This window comes from Xiphias gladius, chromosome 23 (assembly GCF_016859285.1).
Source record: "Xiphias gladius isolate SHS-SW01 ecotype Sanya breed wild chromosome 23, ASM1685928v1, whole genome shotgun sequence".
NCBI lineage: Eukaryota > Metazoa > Chordata > Actinopteri > Istiophoriformes > Xiphiidae > Xiphias > Xiphias gladius.
Window position 1 is genome coordinate 10402946 of NC_053422.1, and position 18547 is coordinate 10421492.

The 18547-nt window shown below is 38.4% G+C and overlaps 1 protein-coding gene across 2 annotated transcripts in view; it reads left to right on the plus strand.

The window, feature by feature from the left end:
* The window catches only part of diaph2 (diaphanous-related formin 2), a 358243-nt gene that overhangs the window by 116173 nt on the left and 223523 nt on the right, over window positions 1–18547 (plus strand). For both annotated transcript variants that reach the window (XM_040119669.1, XM_040119671.1), the window contains 7 exons: window positions 472–582; window positions 2070–2182; window positions 5457–5573; window positions 9526–9644; window positions 11461–11525; window positions 12302–12406; window positions 15907–15969. In XM_040119669.1, coding sequence (XP_039975603.1) covers window positions 472–582; window positions 2070–2182; window positions 5457–5573; window positions 9526–9644; window positions 11461–11525; window positions 12302–12406; window positions 15907–15969 — 693 coding nt within the window. The remainder of the gene's footprint in view (window positions 1–471; window positions 583–2069; window positions 2183–5456; window positions 5574–9525; window positions 9645–11460; window positions 11526–12301; window positions 12407–15906; window positions 15970–18547) is intronic.

The following is an 18547-nucleotide window of genomic DNA, read 5'->3' on the forward strand; positions in this document are numbered from 1 at the left end:
CCTTCAGCCTGCTATCGATTGTCTGTCAAAGGAAAACTGTCTTATCCATGGCTTGCTCCCCTGAAACACCTTACCCTTCATTATAATTCATCAGCACTTTCCTCTTAACGTCATCCTCCACACAGCACACACACAGAAACACACACATATATTTTGAGGCTTTTTCATGACCAATAAATACATAAATAATACACATTTAGTCAATAGACACACCTGACCTGTACTTTCTACCATTTCTCTTCTGGTCTCTCTCTTTCCCTTTACCCATCTCGCTTCATCGTTGCAATTTCTTACTGTAATTTTGATTTTGGAAAGGAAATATTAAAAGCAAATAATCGTTCCAAAACACACATTTATTTTGCAGAGACCAAACACACAATTTACAATTAAACGACATCATATTATATTGATATGTTTTGCAAGAAATGTTTATTTTATTTCTCATTTATTTTTTGTCTGTCTCCACCACAGGTTGCTTGCATGCAGCTAATCAATGCTTTGGTCACCTCCCCTGATGACCTGGACTTCCGGATACATCTGCGCAATGAGTTCTTGAGATGCGGCCTCAAGAAGATCCTGCCTGTGAGTTATCAAATTATCAGACGGCACATAGTTAAATTATTCACACGCATTCGAAAAATGAGGGTTTTTACTCTTTCCTGTGTCAATCAATACAAGTCAGTTCAGCACACAATACTGTATTACTTTTTTGAACACATTCTAACTCCACCTGGCAGATTTGTAGCCTCAAAGTATAACACATTACAGCTTGAATGTGTGCTAAGTAAGTGTCCAACCTTGATTCAATTCAAAATAATAGAATTTCTTAGACTATAGTTAACGTGTTGTCAAGCAGCATTTTCTGTCATGCGACAACTAAAAAATGCATGTGATATGTTTTTATGCAATCAAAATTTGCATAAACTTAGTTTCCTGTGTGAAATTAAGTGAAATTAATTTCATAAGTGAAATTAAATCCTCTTCACAAGATTCGAGAAATGTTAGTGACTTAAAATCACAAAGGCTGGACTTGTTACACGACACAACTGACGTAAATAAGGATAATATTTATTATTATTAATTTAATTAGTAGCCGCAGTAGTAGTGGCATTAGATTGTGTCAAGTGTGATCCAGCACCTCATCACACAGGTCGCCCCGGCATCATTATCGGCAAGCTTAGACATCTTCACACGAGGCGAAGGCAAACAAGCTCCAACTCATCACTCAAGCTCTCATTTGTAGTGAGTGGGGTGAACATGTCACAGAGCCAGTTGCTAATAAGTCATCCCAGCTGCTCCTGTTGATTATTACTGTCATTACTTTAATTATCTTCAATTCTGCCCCCTGATATGAGAGAGTCTCAATGTACAGTCATTTATAAATGCCATGTTCACGGCTTTTAATGCTGACATTCAAACTGACACTCTTTCATCTAATTATGAGTTATTCTCAGGAGTCAGTGTAGCTTTTGGTAAGGAAAAACCTAACACCACTGAAGAAGAAAGCACAATTTCTTTTTGTTCTTACAGTCCTTGATGCATGTATTTGGACCGCCTCCTCTTCTCCTTCTCTCCTTTGCTTGTGCACCTCCCTTCGAAACAGTGATGCTTAAGACAGATGGTGCACCCAAAAAAAACGGTGCAGGGTGATTGATACCTGCAGAAATTGGGTTACATTTGGACCTGTCTCCGTCTGTAAACTCCCCTTTCAGTGATTTGTAGAGAAGTGGTAAAGAGCACCCCCGTAGTCCCTTATGGCTTGGACAGGTGTGCAGGAATAGGCACTGTCTGGAATACGTAGTGAGAGGCTTTAGGGCATCTCATTTCCCAGTTCACTGTGCGGCTGGAGGAGGGTATTACAGATTTTCAAAATATATCTGGTTAACAGCAACATACCCAGTAAAAGTCTGATGAGATTCAACTGTACAAAGACTAGAATAGTAAATCTTTGGATGCTGTATCTAAATTATTTCTTGCAGGTGCTGTGACTGTTTTTCATAACATTGTGAGATGACCTATTGTATAACTTCACATTCTCAGCTATCTGCTGTATGTCTGACTCATTTTAGGAGCTAAAAGAGACAGAGGAGCTGGACATCCAGCTGAAGGTGTTCAATGAGAACAAGGAGGAGGACTCCATCGAACTCTCCCATCGCCTGGATGACATCCGTACTGAGATGGAATATCCTTTTGTCCTCCCTCTGTGTGAATATACAGATGAATAGGCCTGCAGAACTAGCAGTGAGAGATGAATGTAGATTGTGGGTTTGGTCAAGCTTTACCGTCTAAAGCCCCTCGTGGCTTGGTTCATTAGAGAAGGATTTGAGGAGCCAGAGCACAATATCCAGCTCCATCTCTGACCAGGTACACTAAGTAAATAACCCAGCCATCTTAACCTCCCACCTCTTCACTGTTCTTCTTATTTACTCTTACCATCCTCTCCATCTCTTCTCATCTCCTCCACACTTTTTGTTCTCTGTCTGTTAGTATTGGATCAAGTATGACACAAGAGCTAGATACCAAAAAGGCACATGCTTTCTTGTTCTTACCATTTCTTATGCTTGCTAGACAAATATTTAATGTGCAGCAATATTATATTACATGTTTAAGGTTTCTTGAGTTTAAGTATTATCACTCTGTTCCATTTCGGAAATGTGAATTTCCTCCTTGTCTTTATTTATTTGTCCATTTAACTCCAAATGTACAGAGTAGAAGTTAATAAGGTGAGCAGTAATTTAGTCCCCAGTTGGAAACTTCTTCAAGCATTCCAGATAACCCTTTAATAATTCACGAATCTTCTCTTAGGCTATGTATGAGTGGCTGACTTTGCGAGCAGACAAACCAGACGCTGACATTGTTATGCTGATGTTCATTCCCACAACCTTTTTCTTTCACCGAATCCCATAGTTCTAGTACGGGCACGAAGTGCTGCCGTGAGTGACAGTTTTCTGTTGACGCATGTAGTTGAGGGGGAGGAGATTGTGTATGTGTGTGGAGAAAAGACTGAGAGAAAAAAAAGTGCACCTGGATTAATGATGTGCTTGAGCAGGTTCAGAAATGAGAAGGCCCAATGTTTGTTTCCAAGGACAATGCCGTATTGATCTGTGAGCTCTGAGCATGATTCGAATGCCTAGGCTGCCGTTTGTCCCTTTGCCTGCATAGTGTGAACACGCACATACACATACAAACGCACGCACGCAGGCACACACACACGTATATGCATTATATAATGCAGGTGGTACTTCTACTACCTGATTATTGCATATGTGTCTTGTTTCCCCCAGCAGTTTCATGAATATTAACCTGGAGAGGCTTGTCTCCTCTGTGTCCGGCCCAGGTTCAGGTGCTGAGGAGGTGACACCAGGCCACTAATAAATATTAATGAGCTGTGGAATGGTGATTGATTGACCTCGCCACTGACTGGCCTACATTACACTTGACTGCCGCTCATGTTTATTCATTATTTGGAGAGAGAGTGCAAAGAGAGAGAGAGACAAAGAGAGAGAAAGCAACTGTAGAAGGGGTGTCATCGAATGGATTGGCATTCTACATTAGGTTTATGTCTGCAGCTTAGTGATAGATGAAGCTAGTTGGATACTTTCCCAGTCTGAGCTCCTTCTCATGTCCTCTCAAATGCTGCTGTGTTGAGGCTATAATTGAATCTCACAGGATTGGTAATTCTCTCAGGCTTCATACTCAGCTAATACAAGGGAGGGAAATGATACTTTAGAGGAGCCTGTATTCCCATCCCTCTCTCTCTAAAAATTTGATATGGGATAGGAGTTTAATTACAGACATTGTTGAAATTAATAGGAAAAGTGTCAAACAGTATTTAAAAGAATTGATCTCCTCCAGCAGCAGCGGTTGCTTTGTTTTGTGTGGCTGACAGCATGGGAAATGAAGAATGCAGTTCAGTGCTGTTTTTTTAAATAAATTATCTGAATTATTGATACTCTCACAGAATCACTGTTCATTAGCTGTTGATGAAACCTGACAAATACTATTAGGAAACAAACAAAATCTTCAGAACAATCTTTTAAAACATGTTAGTTTGACCCTTCCTCATGTCAGGTGTTTTGGATCCATAAGATTAGTATATCCACAAAATCAGCTATTATAACACACTTACATGTATTTAGTAGAAATATTAGTTATTCTGGTGATCTGTTTAGCCCTAATTTGGCTTTCATTTTGTCTGGATCCTCAAGCACAACCACCAAAAAAATCCAAAGAAATTAGTTTTTGCATATTCATTAAATGGATATTTTCTGTACCAAAAGCAGAAGGGAGGGGAGTCACAACATATGCTGCTGCCGTGTTGAAAAATGCCACTTCATTGCTTTGCAGTCAGTATGTAGCACTGTATAAATATTTTAGCACACATTGTCAAGATTCACACTTTATGTTATGATGGCAATCAGGTTTTCATCTATGTGAGCTTAACAGTGCACTAGCTCCCTCTTTTTTTCTGCATGTGTGCACATATCTGAATGGCTTATTCCACTTTTTCAAACAAGATGAGTCTCTGTGGAGAAATCCGCCTTTCTCAAGCAAACAAATTAAATAGGCTCCAAATCATTCATTTTCCAGAGTTTTTTACTTCTTAGAGCTACACTTTTCGAACACTATTAGAAGTTTGAGAAACATAAATTTATTATTTTCTTAATTAATCTTGTTTTTTGAAATGTGATTCAATGTATGTGCTTATCTTGATCTGTACTGTATGTTATGTAGCTTTTACATTTCAAACATTTCTCTATTTCTTTGAATAAGAGGCATTACTAACAAATACTTTGTAAAACAAATAGTCAGCAAATAATCAAATCAAATATATGTAGTATATAATACTTAAACATGAAAGAATAACAAGCAAGACAGTCAGATTTAACATCTCTTTAGGATGTCAAAGCCATCACTACTTCTTCCTGGGGAAAGCAAACATAAGACACATAATCAATACTGTTTGCAAGTTTAATAACAGAAATTTTCACTCCTGAGTACATGTCAGTTTCAATCTGAGAACCGAATCTAAGCCATGTTTTGGCCCTGCGAATGTTCAGCTCCCCGTCATTCTTGCCTCAAACATTCGTACCAGTGAGTTCTTCATGTAATTAATTTTCACTATCTTGAAAGGTTTGGAGTGACAGGTAAACCAGAGGGAGAATTCTTTATTGCCAATCCCCTTCCTTAAGTTAGCTGTTTACACTGTTTTAGCTCCCCCGAGAGAGAGCGGATAAGAGGAATCGCATGTCCGCTTGCTTTTGCACAATGATGCTTGTCAGAAAACCTGAAGTGACGAATCCAGAAAAATAAACAAGATGTTATAAAGAAAATAATGAACTCTGATTGGGTGTCTTCTTAAGAAGTTAACCCTAACTGTTAACTTAATTAACTTAGAAACCTAAAAAGTAACTGTCTTAATGTAAAAGTTGTTTTCCTTAACCTTGCTCCTGCACTGATATGAATGAAGTGTACCATCTCCTGTCCAATATGGTTAAAGACACTGGCTCAGAGACATACTTCCTGTCAATCCTTCAGCACCTATTGCTCATCAGGAATGACTATTACATCAGGTAAGTTCTGTTTGATTTTTACACACCACTGTTATTAGTCTAATTTTGTGTCATTTACCTCGAAGCACTCGGCTCGTCTCTCTTATTCATTACTTCAACTTCAACTCGACGTTTAACCTAATGTTATTATCGTCAAGTGAAACATACAGCAAACACAGACTTAAACATCAACTAAATGACACATGATAAGCATACTGTACATTACAACAAGCGCTAAAACCTACTATGCAAGCTCATATGAAACAGTATACATCAGGTGGCAGCTAATGTAAAACCAGGAGTACATACAACCTAATCTACGGTCAAGAAGACAACATCACCATCATCTCCACTAATTTTATTCACTAAAACCATTCTAATAGTAGGCCTATCAGCCTTGTAGTCACCAGTAGGCGGTAATGCAGTTTGTGGAGATGACACACTAATCCAAGATTATTTGGTCGTCTCTAGTCTGCAGCTCTGAACTCGCTTGGCTAGAATTGAAGATGAGCACAAAGTGTTAAAAATTAACTCCACACTTTATCCTTGATGGAGGAATTGCTTCACTTACTTCTGACGGTTAAAAGCTAGCCCAAGTGCAGTTACTCTGCAACAAAAATACTTTTTTCTAAACTCTTTTGTTTGTAAACACTGAATTGGAAAAGCATATATTATCAGAGTAGGGATATTAATTTGTTATTTGGAATTATTAAATCATTTAAAACTGTTGGGTTAGCACCCTGCTTTGTCTTTGAGGAGCAAACATGTCAGTGATTGGCAGGAAGGCAGCCACTCTTCTAAAAGGAGTGACACTGATGAATTCACTGCTGTGTCAGACCTTTTTGAAGAAGTAAGACTTTAAAAAAAAGAAAGTTGGGAGTCGAAGGGAGGATGAGAGGAGGAAGATGAATTTACCATAGACAACTTGCTGTTCCCTTGGCGTTATGAATAATGTATTCCTCATCTCTTCGGAAGAAGTGAGAAATAGAATTCACATTAACCAGCTAGTCCAGCCACGTCCACCTCGGCTCCAGTATCCATGTACCCCTCTGTAAGCCAGCAATAAGAAGGGCTCATAAAAGAACTGATGGTCCTTTTACAGATATGTTTTTGAAATATGTTTTTCCTCTGGCCTCCATCACAATTGCAAAGACAAATCAACACGTGCACACACAAACATTAACACCGGAAATGCATTCTGACTGAGGCATTTTATTTCCCATACATCACTGCTGTGGAGTTAGCATGATGGAAAAGTACTACTACAGTACTACAGTACGTGCAGCTATTCCAATAGATACTTCCTATTTTTTTTCAGTCTTTACCCTTAAAGTTGCCGTCTCTCCATGTTGTGGTTAAAATTTGGTAAATGTGAAATAGTATAGTAAAAACAAAGTATTTCCAGTCCATGAAACAAAAACAAATCGGGAGGTAAGACAATGTGTGATAGCAACGCGGCTATCCATTCCAAGGTGATAGATGGTTCTAGTTGAAATCATTTAATGGTAGCAGTCTTAGTTTAAGTAGTATTATATACAGCAAAGGTGTGACAGATAGCACACTTGGTACCTTGAGTTTTGTGTCAAATGATAGTCCGTTATACGATAATTCATTAAATATTATAATTGGTATTCTAATAATAAAACTGTCATTGCTTCTAACACAACGGCAGTTGTTGCTCTCCCCTCCAGGGCTTGGTTTATTTTTGATAATTAATCTCTCACTGCAAGGCTAATGAATGGGAGCACATCAAACCCACCCAATAAATATAGAGCAGATCTGCTCTTTTGGAGCCTGGTGATACGGGGATTACACTGGTTATGTGGAGCAGAGCTGGATCAAGTGGCTTGGGCTGTGCTGAACTGCAAGCTATCATTGGAAGAACTGAAGGTGCCAGAGTAAAAGAAGAGGTGGGGAATGATGCAGGGGACATATGCTAGCTTCTGGAGCCCAGCCCTGCCCACTGTTGAGGGGCCTGACAGTTCTGGGTCACTCTCTCCATCTGTAGTTATCTCCACCCAGCCCCTATCTGCTTGGTGGTGGCGGAGGATGGAGGACGAAGGGAAAATAGGGCGGCTTATTGAGATAATAATATGGTGTACATTGGTGACAGTTGTAAGCCGAGTGCCACAGCGCTTAAGCCATGCAGGGTGATGTGTGAGCTTTCACTAGCTTGTTCCAGTCATGAGTGGGCGAATCCGCCAGCTCAAGGCTTAATGTATGGCATTTAATGCTTTCAAAACAGTGCACCTAAATGCTGATTTATTCTTATTTGCTTTGCCTCCGAATTTTGTGTTCTTTCATATTTCTGTTCAAAACATGATATGGCCTGTCCACCCACAAGGTACCAACAGAACATAGCCTTGAATTTATGGGCAACAGTTTAGAGTCAGAAACTTGGAAACGAACTTAATTCCATTTAATGTTTGATAATAACAAGTTGCTGTTTATCACGTGTGTTACTTAGACTTAATGTTACTTTACTTAGACACATACTTGGATATATGTGCTTTTTTGGTCTTACAAAAAATGAACCCAGGCAACAGGCACTTTGTTCACAGTTCCACCTGCTCAAATCCTTTATTACACTTTAGTAACAAGGCTTTTATGCAGAGACATCAGACATGCAGGCTTTGATCAGACTTTGAGTTTCTTATCTGGATCAAAGTTATCCTAAAATCTCTTTTGGGCATCTCTGATTTTCAGTTGTTCACTATATAAATCAATTGGACAATCTCAGGAAGCTAAAAATACATGAGCTATAGTAGATTTGCTATACTTGGACTTGTGAATCTTTCAGTGTTGAAATGGTCATCTTCCTGATGTAAAATGATATGCCAAAACAGGAACTTGCAAAGATACATGCATGAAACTGAATTTCTGTAAATTAAAGGAACACCAGCTGCTAGTAAAAATATATTTGGAGTGTTGTATTGTATATTTGTTCTTTGGGACTCACAGAAAAAACATAGTCTCCACTGTGTGCTCACTAGGAAACTGTTTGCTATTTAAAAAGGAGATGAAAGGAGCTGATGTGATTATTGAATCAGAAGGCTGTCCCTGATCCAGCTGCTGATACTGTATTCCTCCTACTAGTAATGTATTCATCCCGCTGCACCCCTATTCCCGACTTCACAGCGCTGTACCAGTACTGCAATTGCCCACCCGTTATGGAAATTTCAACAATTAGTTGGTCACACCCACATGCACTCGCTCATGGAGTTTGTTGTTGTTCCCACTTTACGGAATTGCTCTTTTATAAATTTTTTAGGGCATTATTCGAGAGCATCATCAAAGGTAAATTTTCCACGTCTAGTACTTCAGTTCACATCTCAGTTTACAAGAAACGGAGCTTGAGTCTTTAGAGGGGAAAAAAAAAAGTCGATGTTTCCGTTGTAAATTTCTGGTCAATGTCATTCTTAGAAAATCATTATTTCTCAGTTTGGAGCTCAGCTTAAGCTGGCATCGTATTAACTAAATGTCACTTGCAATTTAAGTTGATAATGTTACAGAGGAAAGGTCACATTCCAACCTGTGTGGTGGAATGGGACTCACAGGCCGATTCAGTCACCCTGTTTGACAACACCAAGCACTCAGTCATACTCCTAACCGGCTGACATGTTTTCCCGGTCATTGTGCTTTCAATTGAACACACATTCTGCTGATTAGATTTACATTTCAGATTTTATGGTTGCCTTAATTGGCAGAGATGATTGCAAATTAGGCAAGAGGGCAAGCATAGCGTAGTCTGTGTGCCCATTAATCTGCTAATTTCATGATGGGGGTGAAGCAAGTGATCACATTTAATAGGGTGTCTATTTTCTCCTGCAGCACCCTTTTTGACATGGCATTTTGTGACCTCTAGCTGGGATAAGGGAATAATTTGTGGTTAATTAGCCTTGTAGAGTTTGTGTCACTCATATCTTTCTTTGGCTTGTCTAATTGTTCTGCTTTGTGTTTCCTAACCCCTCAGGCCTCAGTACTACAAGGTGTTAGAAGAATGCGTGTCTCAGGTGGTCTTGCATCGCAGTGGGATGGACCCTGACTTTGGCTACAGTAAAAGATTGGACGTGGACTTCACCCATTTGATTGGTACTTTTTGAATTGCTTCATATTTACTCTCTCATCAATTTAACATGTGTTTGGAAAAGTCTAAAATGTGGGATAAAAGTACATGTTAATATAATCAAGAGTCTTCACGACTTGTGGTTAGGATCCTGATATGTTGAAATCGTTTTTTGGCTTTTTTTTAATTTTTATTTCTTTTTAAACTATGCGACGCAGGAGGTATGTCACTGATGTTGCTCAAAACGTTTTGATGTCTCGCAGTCATCCTCATTATCCTCCCAGATCCACCTGAGATTCCTCTGACAAACACCTGAAGTGGCTTGACATATAAGATGGGGTCATCTAATTATTAATGATCAATACATTATATTAATACATTAAAATGTAATGAATTAACTCAGAATAATTTTAAATGTTGTTTTTCTCAGGGCATTTGTCAGCTGTGGTCCTGGAATCATAGAGAAAACGTCTATTTGCACTGCATTATTAATGGAAAAGAATTTTCAAAAGGAGGAAATAAATAAATAACACCACTTTGTCTCTCTGTTGTGTCACTAACAGTTATGTGACTTGCCAACAAAGGGTCATTAAAAGTTTCTAAACCTAACACACTATCACAGATAACTGATGCAGTATCAAATGAGTTTTCTCACTAACTTCGCTGAAATTTAATCAGTTTTTGAAATTCTGCCAAGGTTGTGATTTGTTAAATTCTCACTAAAGACATGTGAAAGTAGATGCCACGTCCACACTTTCACTTTAGGGTGTCCTTTCCCAACAATTATCTTTCAAGGGGAAAATGTGTTGTGTGATGTGTGATCTCACAATAATTTACACTTAAAACTTGGACTTACATTGACCTTCAGATGATTCATCTAGAGGATAAATCTAAAGTATGGGATTTGTAAACACATTCAAAAAAAAAATAATAATAAAATAAACAAAAAACAAAAAAAAACAGTTAAGAAAACAGTAAAATGGCAAACACATGCAAAAATGCAGATTTGGTCCTATACTATAGGCTCTGACTGATATGTCTGGTCAAACACACACCCTCGAGTATACAGATAATAACTCCCAATTTTTGGGCAGTGATTTTTGTTATTTAAAGACACTTCTGTCAGTGAGAGGAGGACGAAGAGAAGAGGAGAGCAAGAGATTAGCACATCTGCATGAGCCAAAGTTACACAGTATGACTGATTTCAATTTATATGAGACAGTTATTGAACATATCAGGAAAACACTTTGCCTTCTTCACAAGGTCAATACAACAGTTGCATTAGTAAACATAGCTGCCCGTTTTGTGTATTGTCTCCTTTTTTTCCTCAGAGAAGACATTTTGATTTAAATTGTTTGTTTATTTTATTATTCAGTGAGCTTTGCATGTCATCACATGCATGTATTTCATACAGACTTTTAAATGAGACATCTACGTAGGTCTGCTAAAGAAATTAAGTATCTCATCTGAAATAATATAGATAGATACTTTAAATATTGTGTAAACATAACCTGATAATCCTTGAAATGTTATGTTACATGACTCACTTGGGAGACGGTGAAGTGCTGGTTTCTCCTTCTCAAAACACACTCAGCATTTTTAAGTGTGGTGAGGGACACCCATGATATGTGACATTTTTTGAGACCGTCTTAAGCTGTAAACACCTCAGGGACCTAACAGATAATAGTTCAAGGTGGAATTCCGTAATTCATAATTTTTCTGATACGCTTCGAAAGGAAGATGAAGATCTAATTGTAAATCTCACATGAGGAGCTAATGATGCACATATCATCCAGGGAGGCCTTTGAAGTATCTCGTGACTGTGGCTGACTTGTTTTGCAGATCAGTGTGTGGATAAAGCCAAAGTTGACGAGAGTGAGCAGAAGGCAGCAGAGTACTCCAAAAAGGTGAGACATTAATCACTCCAACAGGTCCTTTGGTTGGCCCGCTCCCATCAGGAAGGCTTTTTTTTCCTCAGAGCTCCCAGACAAGCTATTGATTTTCCATGCCCTGATCAATACCTGGCTGTGACGCTACATGGTCTGTATCAGCATTACAAGAATCCATCCTGATGTTCCGATGTATACTTATTTGTGCACATTGCTGGGACAGAGTTAAGTTATGTGCGGGCTCTTTTGATACAGTTCTGCTTTTTAAGCTAGCCCTTTAAGGATTTCTCAATTTATTTTACCTTTCCCTTCAACGTAGTTAAATTGTTGCATTTTTTATTTATTTTTATTTAAGAGAAACAAAAATCAAAACCTTACCTCCAGCATATAATGTATAATATCAAAATGTATCTTAAGGAGCCTCACTATCACTGTTTGACAATGAGGGGTTTCCGGCTATGTGTTTTTCTTAAGAGTCCTCTCCCACCAGCCCACCGCGCACCCTGCTGGGCCAGTAAAATCGTTGTAGCGACATGGCTTAGTTTCTGCAAAGGTTAGATCCATCAACATACATGAAAGCCAGGCCTGAAACAAAGACAAAGGACAACAGGGCTCTGGGGCCATGAAGGCTATGAATAGAAATCGGCCAGAGAGTTTGTTCTGGTGTCTGTTGATGTGCCTTGTGGCCATTTTCTGGAGACACCCTGCCGCTCACCAACCTGTGTGTGTGTTTACACCTGTGTTTTCATGTTTGTTATGTGCACATAGATGTACTTGTGTCTCTTTTCTTGCAGTTTGATGAGGAGTTCAGTGCACGACAGGAGGCCCAGGCTGAGTCTCAAAAGAAGGAAGAGAGAATCAAAGAGTTGGAGGGGAAGATCCAAGCCCTGGAGTCCCAGGTAAATCCATAAAGAGAAATCCCATTCCTGTACAAAACAATGTTACATTCCCCGGGAGATCTTTTATGTTGTGTGTTTCCCAAAAAGAGCATGAAAAAGAAGATAGTGAAAAATCCAGTGTCCAGAAGAACTTTTAATCAGTTTGATAAAAGTTTTTTTGAGTGAAAAACTTACTTACAGAATGCAGATTAAAAATGTTTGTCTTACAATCACAGCAACAAAAAGTAATGGTGCCACAAGAAAAAGGGTTGATTTGGTCAGAAGGATACCTTTCCACTCCACTTACAGATATGCTGCTGCTGTTAGTGGGAGCTACCATGCATGCAGGAACATTTGATTTAATAAAGGGTCAATCTCCCTCTTAAATTGTAGCTCTTTATATGGGCAAATTGCTCTATCGAAGCTTTTCCTATGTAATTCTATCATCACAGAGATTGATTGCATTTCTTTTACTGGCCTCCACATCATTTTTTTCACAGGCAAACCCCTCCATTTTGAGTACAGAAAATGATGCTATTTCCCCCTTAACCCAATTTCAAACACTTTAGTACTGCCTTGGGACAAATGGGCAGTTTGCCTCCCTGCTTAGGGAATTTGATATAAACCAGCATTGAAAGATGGTATAGCTAAATCTATATCTTAGATTGCTTTTTCTTTCAAACATTTCTCTCTGGTTGCTTATGTTGGCACTCACCGCCTGATAAACAGCACCTGCATATGTGGGTACAAGCATCACTAGGAGTTTTCTCAGTTGTAACTTACTTTTACCTCAGTCCTCTAGCAATCCTTGGAACTTAATTTGTGTGTAGGTCTCACTCCTGCACTTCATGTGCCTGAGTGCTCTGACGCTCCTCGTCATTACCTGCTTTGGTACCCAAACTGGTTCATCACTCACTCTATGCCTGATTACTGGCCACCCATTTTAATGAGATGATCAGAAAAGCTCCTCTCCACCTTCTCTCCCTGCTCGCCCTTTTTCTCCATTGCTCTCTCCTTCTTCCACTTTTTGTCAGAAATGGATGCATCAGACTGCGTTACCTTTGCTTGGCCTCTTTCCCTTGTTGGAGCTTTTTATGTTGTGTTTCCAAGTGTTTTCTTCCCTATCACATACCTTCCCCTCACCCTCCCCTGGCAGGCCTCTGTCTTTTGAAGACTGACTGACTGTGGTGCATTAACAGGTAGTGTAGAGCAGAAAAGCCCTTGAGAGTCAAACCCTCTCTTCCTCTGTTTGTCTGAATGTTCTTTCAGAGAGCGGTTATTGCTGGAGAGCTGCACATCGGCAGACATTAACCTCAGCTGGAAAACATGTAATTTGTTTGGCACAAACATGCATGAAAATGGCCTTAACGGCTTTAGAATATCCCCTATGCATCATGACAAAATATGAATACAATATATGAATCTAGATTCATTCAGTGTGTTCAGTTATAAGAAAAGTGCAGTTAATTTTCACTGCACTGCAAATATGAATTTAATATGAATTTAATATTAGAATTGATTAGACTTGATTTCGGGGCTGTCAGGGTTAATTTTTTTTTTTTTTTTTCTAAAATCTTCTCAAATATGCAACTTCTGTAATATCAATTTAGAGTTATCTCCTGTCTTTGATTTTAGGCAGGTTTTCACATAGATCATTGAACTGCTACCTCAAGCAATGAACAAAAAAACCGTGTCATCCTCTAAGATGGTTGTGATTCTGCTACTTCAGGAGGACTAGGCTGAAAGAGTGTGTTTTGCAACCTAATCGACGTTTGACACAGTGCTGTAGAAAGCCATTAACTGTGAGAGTGAAGACCCTTTAAATTGGTGTGAGGACACACATTCAGTTTGTCTCTCAAAGCTGCTGTGCTATCACTGCTGTTTTGCTGAATATGAATTAAGTGCGAACTAACCCTAACCTTTCATCTGCTAGACTGAATTCCTGTCAGATATTAGAGCACATGCATGCATCACCTTGTTTGCGAACCAACACATTTAATGAGAGTCTTTCTCTGGGAACTTTGGCATTGTAACAAGCAGCCTTTTTGATGTGTCTGTTTGATTATCCCCCAATTGAGTTGAGTGGAGGTTCTGCCTGTAAACATCAACAAAGGACACAGAAATCATAACAAGTGGAAATCATCCACCCTTCCCAAAACCTTTGCTTGCAACCATTCAAGGCAAAAAAGGAAGCTATTCATTGAATTGGCTCTGGATGTGATGAATAATGTAGCACTGCAGTGTTACACTGGAGCATTCTGCGCCATCCCATTAATAGGTTTCAACAACCTGGCAGTTGTAGCTGACCCAGCTTGGCCCCAAGAGGAGCTGTGGGTTCAGTAGACCACTTTCTCTTGCTTTTACTCCCAGGCTGCCTTCCATCCTGGCTGATTATAGAATTTGAGTGAACTGATAATGACAGCAGAACTCACAATATAGTCCCTGTTATAATGTACGCTTTTCAGTTATGGAACCGAAATGTCTTAACAATTCAGTTGTTAAGACAAAAATACAAATTCACTGGAATTTAAATGTCTCATACTGTACATACTGTGTATCCTTACATTGACAGTTCTATTAAGAATGGTGGTTAGGAGGGCTGGACTTCTCTGGAAGCAAGAAATACTGTACTATACCTGCAGAAGATGAGTCTGGGCTGTTCCTTAAAACTGAGATATCTCAAAGCCTCTAACTTTTAATCCCTGAGGATGGAAGATAAAATAAAACTTCCCTTTGCTTTAAATATTGCACTTTACTTCCGTTTTCTAAAAGACTTGCAAAATGAAAGTTCTTTTTAAGTTTCCATCTCCTTTTCCATTATTGGCATTCAATATTTAGTTCTCTACAGTCCATAATAAGAGGTGTTCTGTAAGAATGACTCCATAAAAATATTACATTTTAGTTGCTGTGGATTACCCTACCATCCTCTTTTTTTAGCAAGGTTGCACAGGGTGAAATATCAAAGCAAAATGGGTACATTTCTAAAACAAAGACTGCACAGTGAAATCATTGCCCATCACACATCTAAGAGTGTTAAGTTGAAATGTATTTCTCAATGCCAAAAGAGAAAAAAAGGAAAATGGAAGAAGGGTTTTGAAGGTACACCATCTGTCAGATGCTGTGCCTTGTTCCTTTCATGCTGCAGTCAGTGCTCTACGCTGATGTTCTTTTGAAGATAGATTACATCTTGTTTTAGGTGTAAAAGTACAGTACACTTTGCCTTTTGCACATCAAATAACAGACAAAATGGGAATATAACACTGTACTACCATTGTCATTAACTGTGTAAGGAACATCCTCTTTCCCCTGGCTGCTTCTTTTCTGCCTTTTTTCTGTTTGGTGTGAGTACTGTACCTGATGTCGTGTACTAGTGTTCTTCTTCTCTTTCTATCTAACCCACCCCCATTTGTGCCTCTCTGTTGCCCTCTGTGTCTGTCGTGATGCGTGTTCCCATGGTGTATGTCTGCGGGATGTGCGTGCGTGTGTGTGTGTGTGTGTGTGTGTGTGTTGTATCTGCACAGTTAACTATTGAAAAAGACAAGCTCAAAGAGGCTCAGAGACTCATCAGGGAATCTGAAGCCAAGGTGGGTGCCCTCTTTGCATGCATGGCCCTTGCCATAATTTCACTTTTAATCACCTGCAAATCCAAGTTATATGTTAAAAGAAGTGGACTGTGGTGCTTCAGATCTTTTGTCCGAGAAATCTCTCAAAGTTATTGTGGAACTGATCTTTTGTCATCCCTGTTCTCTGCATGTGTGCCCCACTTCGTATTGTGCACGATACTTGAATTATCTCTTTGAATGCTTTGAATTACCTCTAAATTCAAGTTATGTATTCAGTGTGAACTGATATGCAATGCGTCTAATCTTCATTCGCAAGAAAAAAATGAACTGAAATACTGTATTTATTTAGTACAATGTGCACTGAATTAATATCAGACTTGATTGTCTCTTGAAATTACTAATCCACAAAAACAGATAACATGCTTAAAAAACTGTACATTTAAGACCTGTATTCCATAAAGCTAAATAATACAACAGTTGGAAGCTATGCTAAACTCTATGGGGCTGTTTTAACTATGCACATTTCCTGCTTGTTTAATGTAATTTTCATAAGTAAACACTTTGTGATTGAATTCCTCTATCAGAGATGAGATTGGGGCATATATTTAATCACCTAGCATTCAGAGTTAATTATCTGCCATGCTGACCTCCCCATTGAGTCCATAAGACTAAGAATCCAATTTGGATGGGTTAGATTTCCTATTAGCCTGGTCATCTACTTTACACAGTGCTCCAGATGGGCTCTGCAAGAGTAACATCAGCCAAAAACTGTCTAACAGACCTTTACAACCTGGCAATAAACACAATATTAAAACATGCTGGATGATATGCATTTTAGAAATCAACACATAACATAGGAAACTAATTGGGAAAGGGACCTTGTATGCTGTATTTTTTTAAATACAGTATTTGTTATTTCTCTATGTCTGTATAGATAAATATGTATTTTACCTTTACTACTATATACTTGTTATTTCTAGGTCAGATCCAGACACTAGTATGTTTTGTACACAATTATTTATATACTTCACCACTTATGGATCTCTTTTTCTTTTAATGTTTGTTTTCTGAGGAACAAGATGCCAGTAGCAATGGTATTGGATCTCAAAGTTTCTGTAGACACTGGGCTTATTATTGGGTAGACCAGAGAGAGGTAGAGAGAGAGAAAGATGGAAACTCCGCTGGCCCCCTACTGTGGAAACAACTGCACTCTAATTTAGCAGCTAATTTTCTTCCATTCTCTCATATTAATCTTAAAAGAGAAAACGGGCCATGAGGGCTTGAGATTGACAGACACGTAATCATTGAATGTGGATTTTCATTTGGGGCTCTGGGTGATCTGTGTAAGAAACTCCTTGCAGAATACCTTCTTAATTTTGGCCCTAATAAACAATCCACCAGTACCATTATGTAATGGAACACTATTAATGTCTTTAAATATGAAGCCAATCACATTTAATGCACACAATCAAGTGACTGGGGAAATGCATATATTGGGGAATTAGTTTTGGAAATGAGATGTGCAAGTGGAAATGCTCTTTGGTAAGAACTGGGACCTATTCAGCTCTGAGGATCAAACCCTGTCTACGCTTGAACATTTGTAATTGTTGTATTTGCATAACTTTTTTTCTCCAAAACATTTTTCCTATTGGCATTATCAGTGACTATCACAGACTACCTGTGTATGTGGTAGGTGTGATAGTGCAGACATGTCAAAGGACTGAAAGACTTTATCTTATCAGTCTCGGGTCTAATTACATCCCTGTCTGCTGTTTAATAGCCTGCCACTGTGAGGTCTTATGACAAAGACTTGATGGGAAAGTTTTGCTTTGTATTTATTTACATACATATCCGCAGGGATTAATGAACACAATACAATAACCTTTTGGCTGATTCAGAACTCTTTATATAAAGTAGCATTTTGTTATGTTAATAAAATTCCAGTTTTCTAAAATCAGATGAACTGAACATCAGTGGTGTAAATATGAATTATGCTTCCAATGGCCAAGTGTAAACAAACTGCAGCAAATCTTGCTTTTAGTGGCTATAGAGTTGATAAATATGAATTTGTCTTCTGACACTGATGATTTCAATCCAGTTTTTGTTTGACAAAATTGCCCATTTTGTGACACCTACTAGGAGATTTAAAGACTGAAAACAAATTTTAAAAAGAAGAAAAGAAATTAATAAATTCCACATATTATTAAATAAAAAAGATCTCTGATAAATGTTAGATGATGTGAATATGAAATGAGGTAACTATGTCATAAGCTACACAAATCATGGTCTTATATATACTGTACACAATCATTATGTCAACAACTCACACGTCATTTACAGTTATCTCCTCAGTGAAACTGAAATGCCTTATGACTATATATGGGGATGCACAAAGACACAAAGTCCCAATTATTAAACTATTTACATATTATTTCAGTAGATCCCAACTTATAATTGTAAACAGTTGTAACTAATCATGTATTTCCCTGTCAAATATTTCTATAAATACCAGTAAAGAGTGAAAAGAGTTTAAGTTCAATCTTAAAAAAAGGTTTTGATTACAGATTTTGTTCTACAAAAATATACGTGTGTGTGTTTG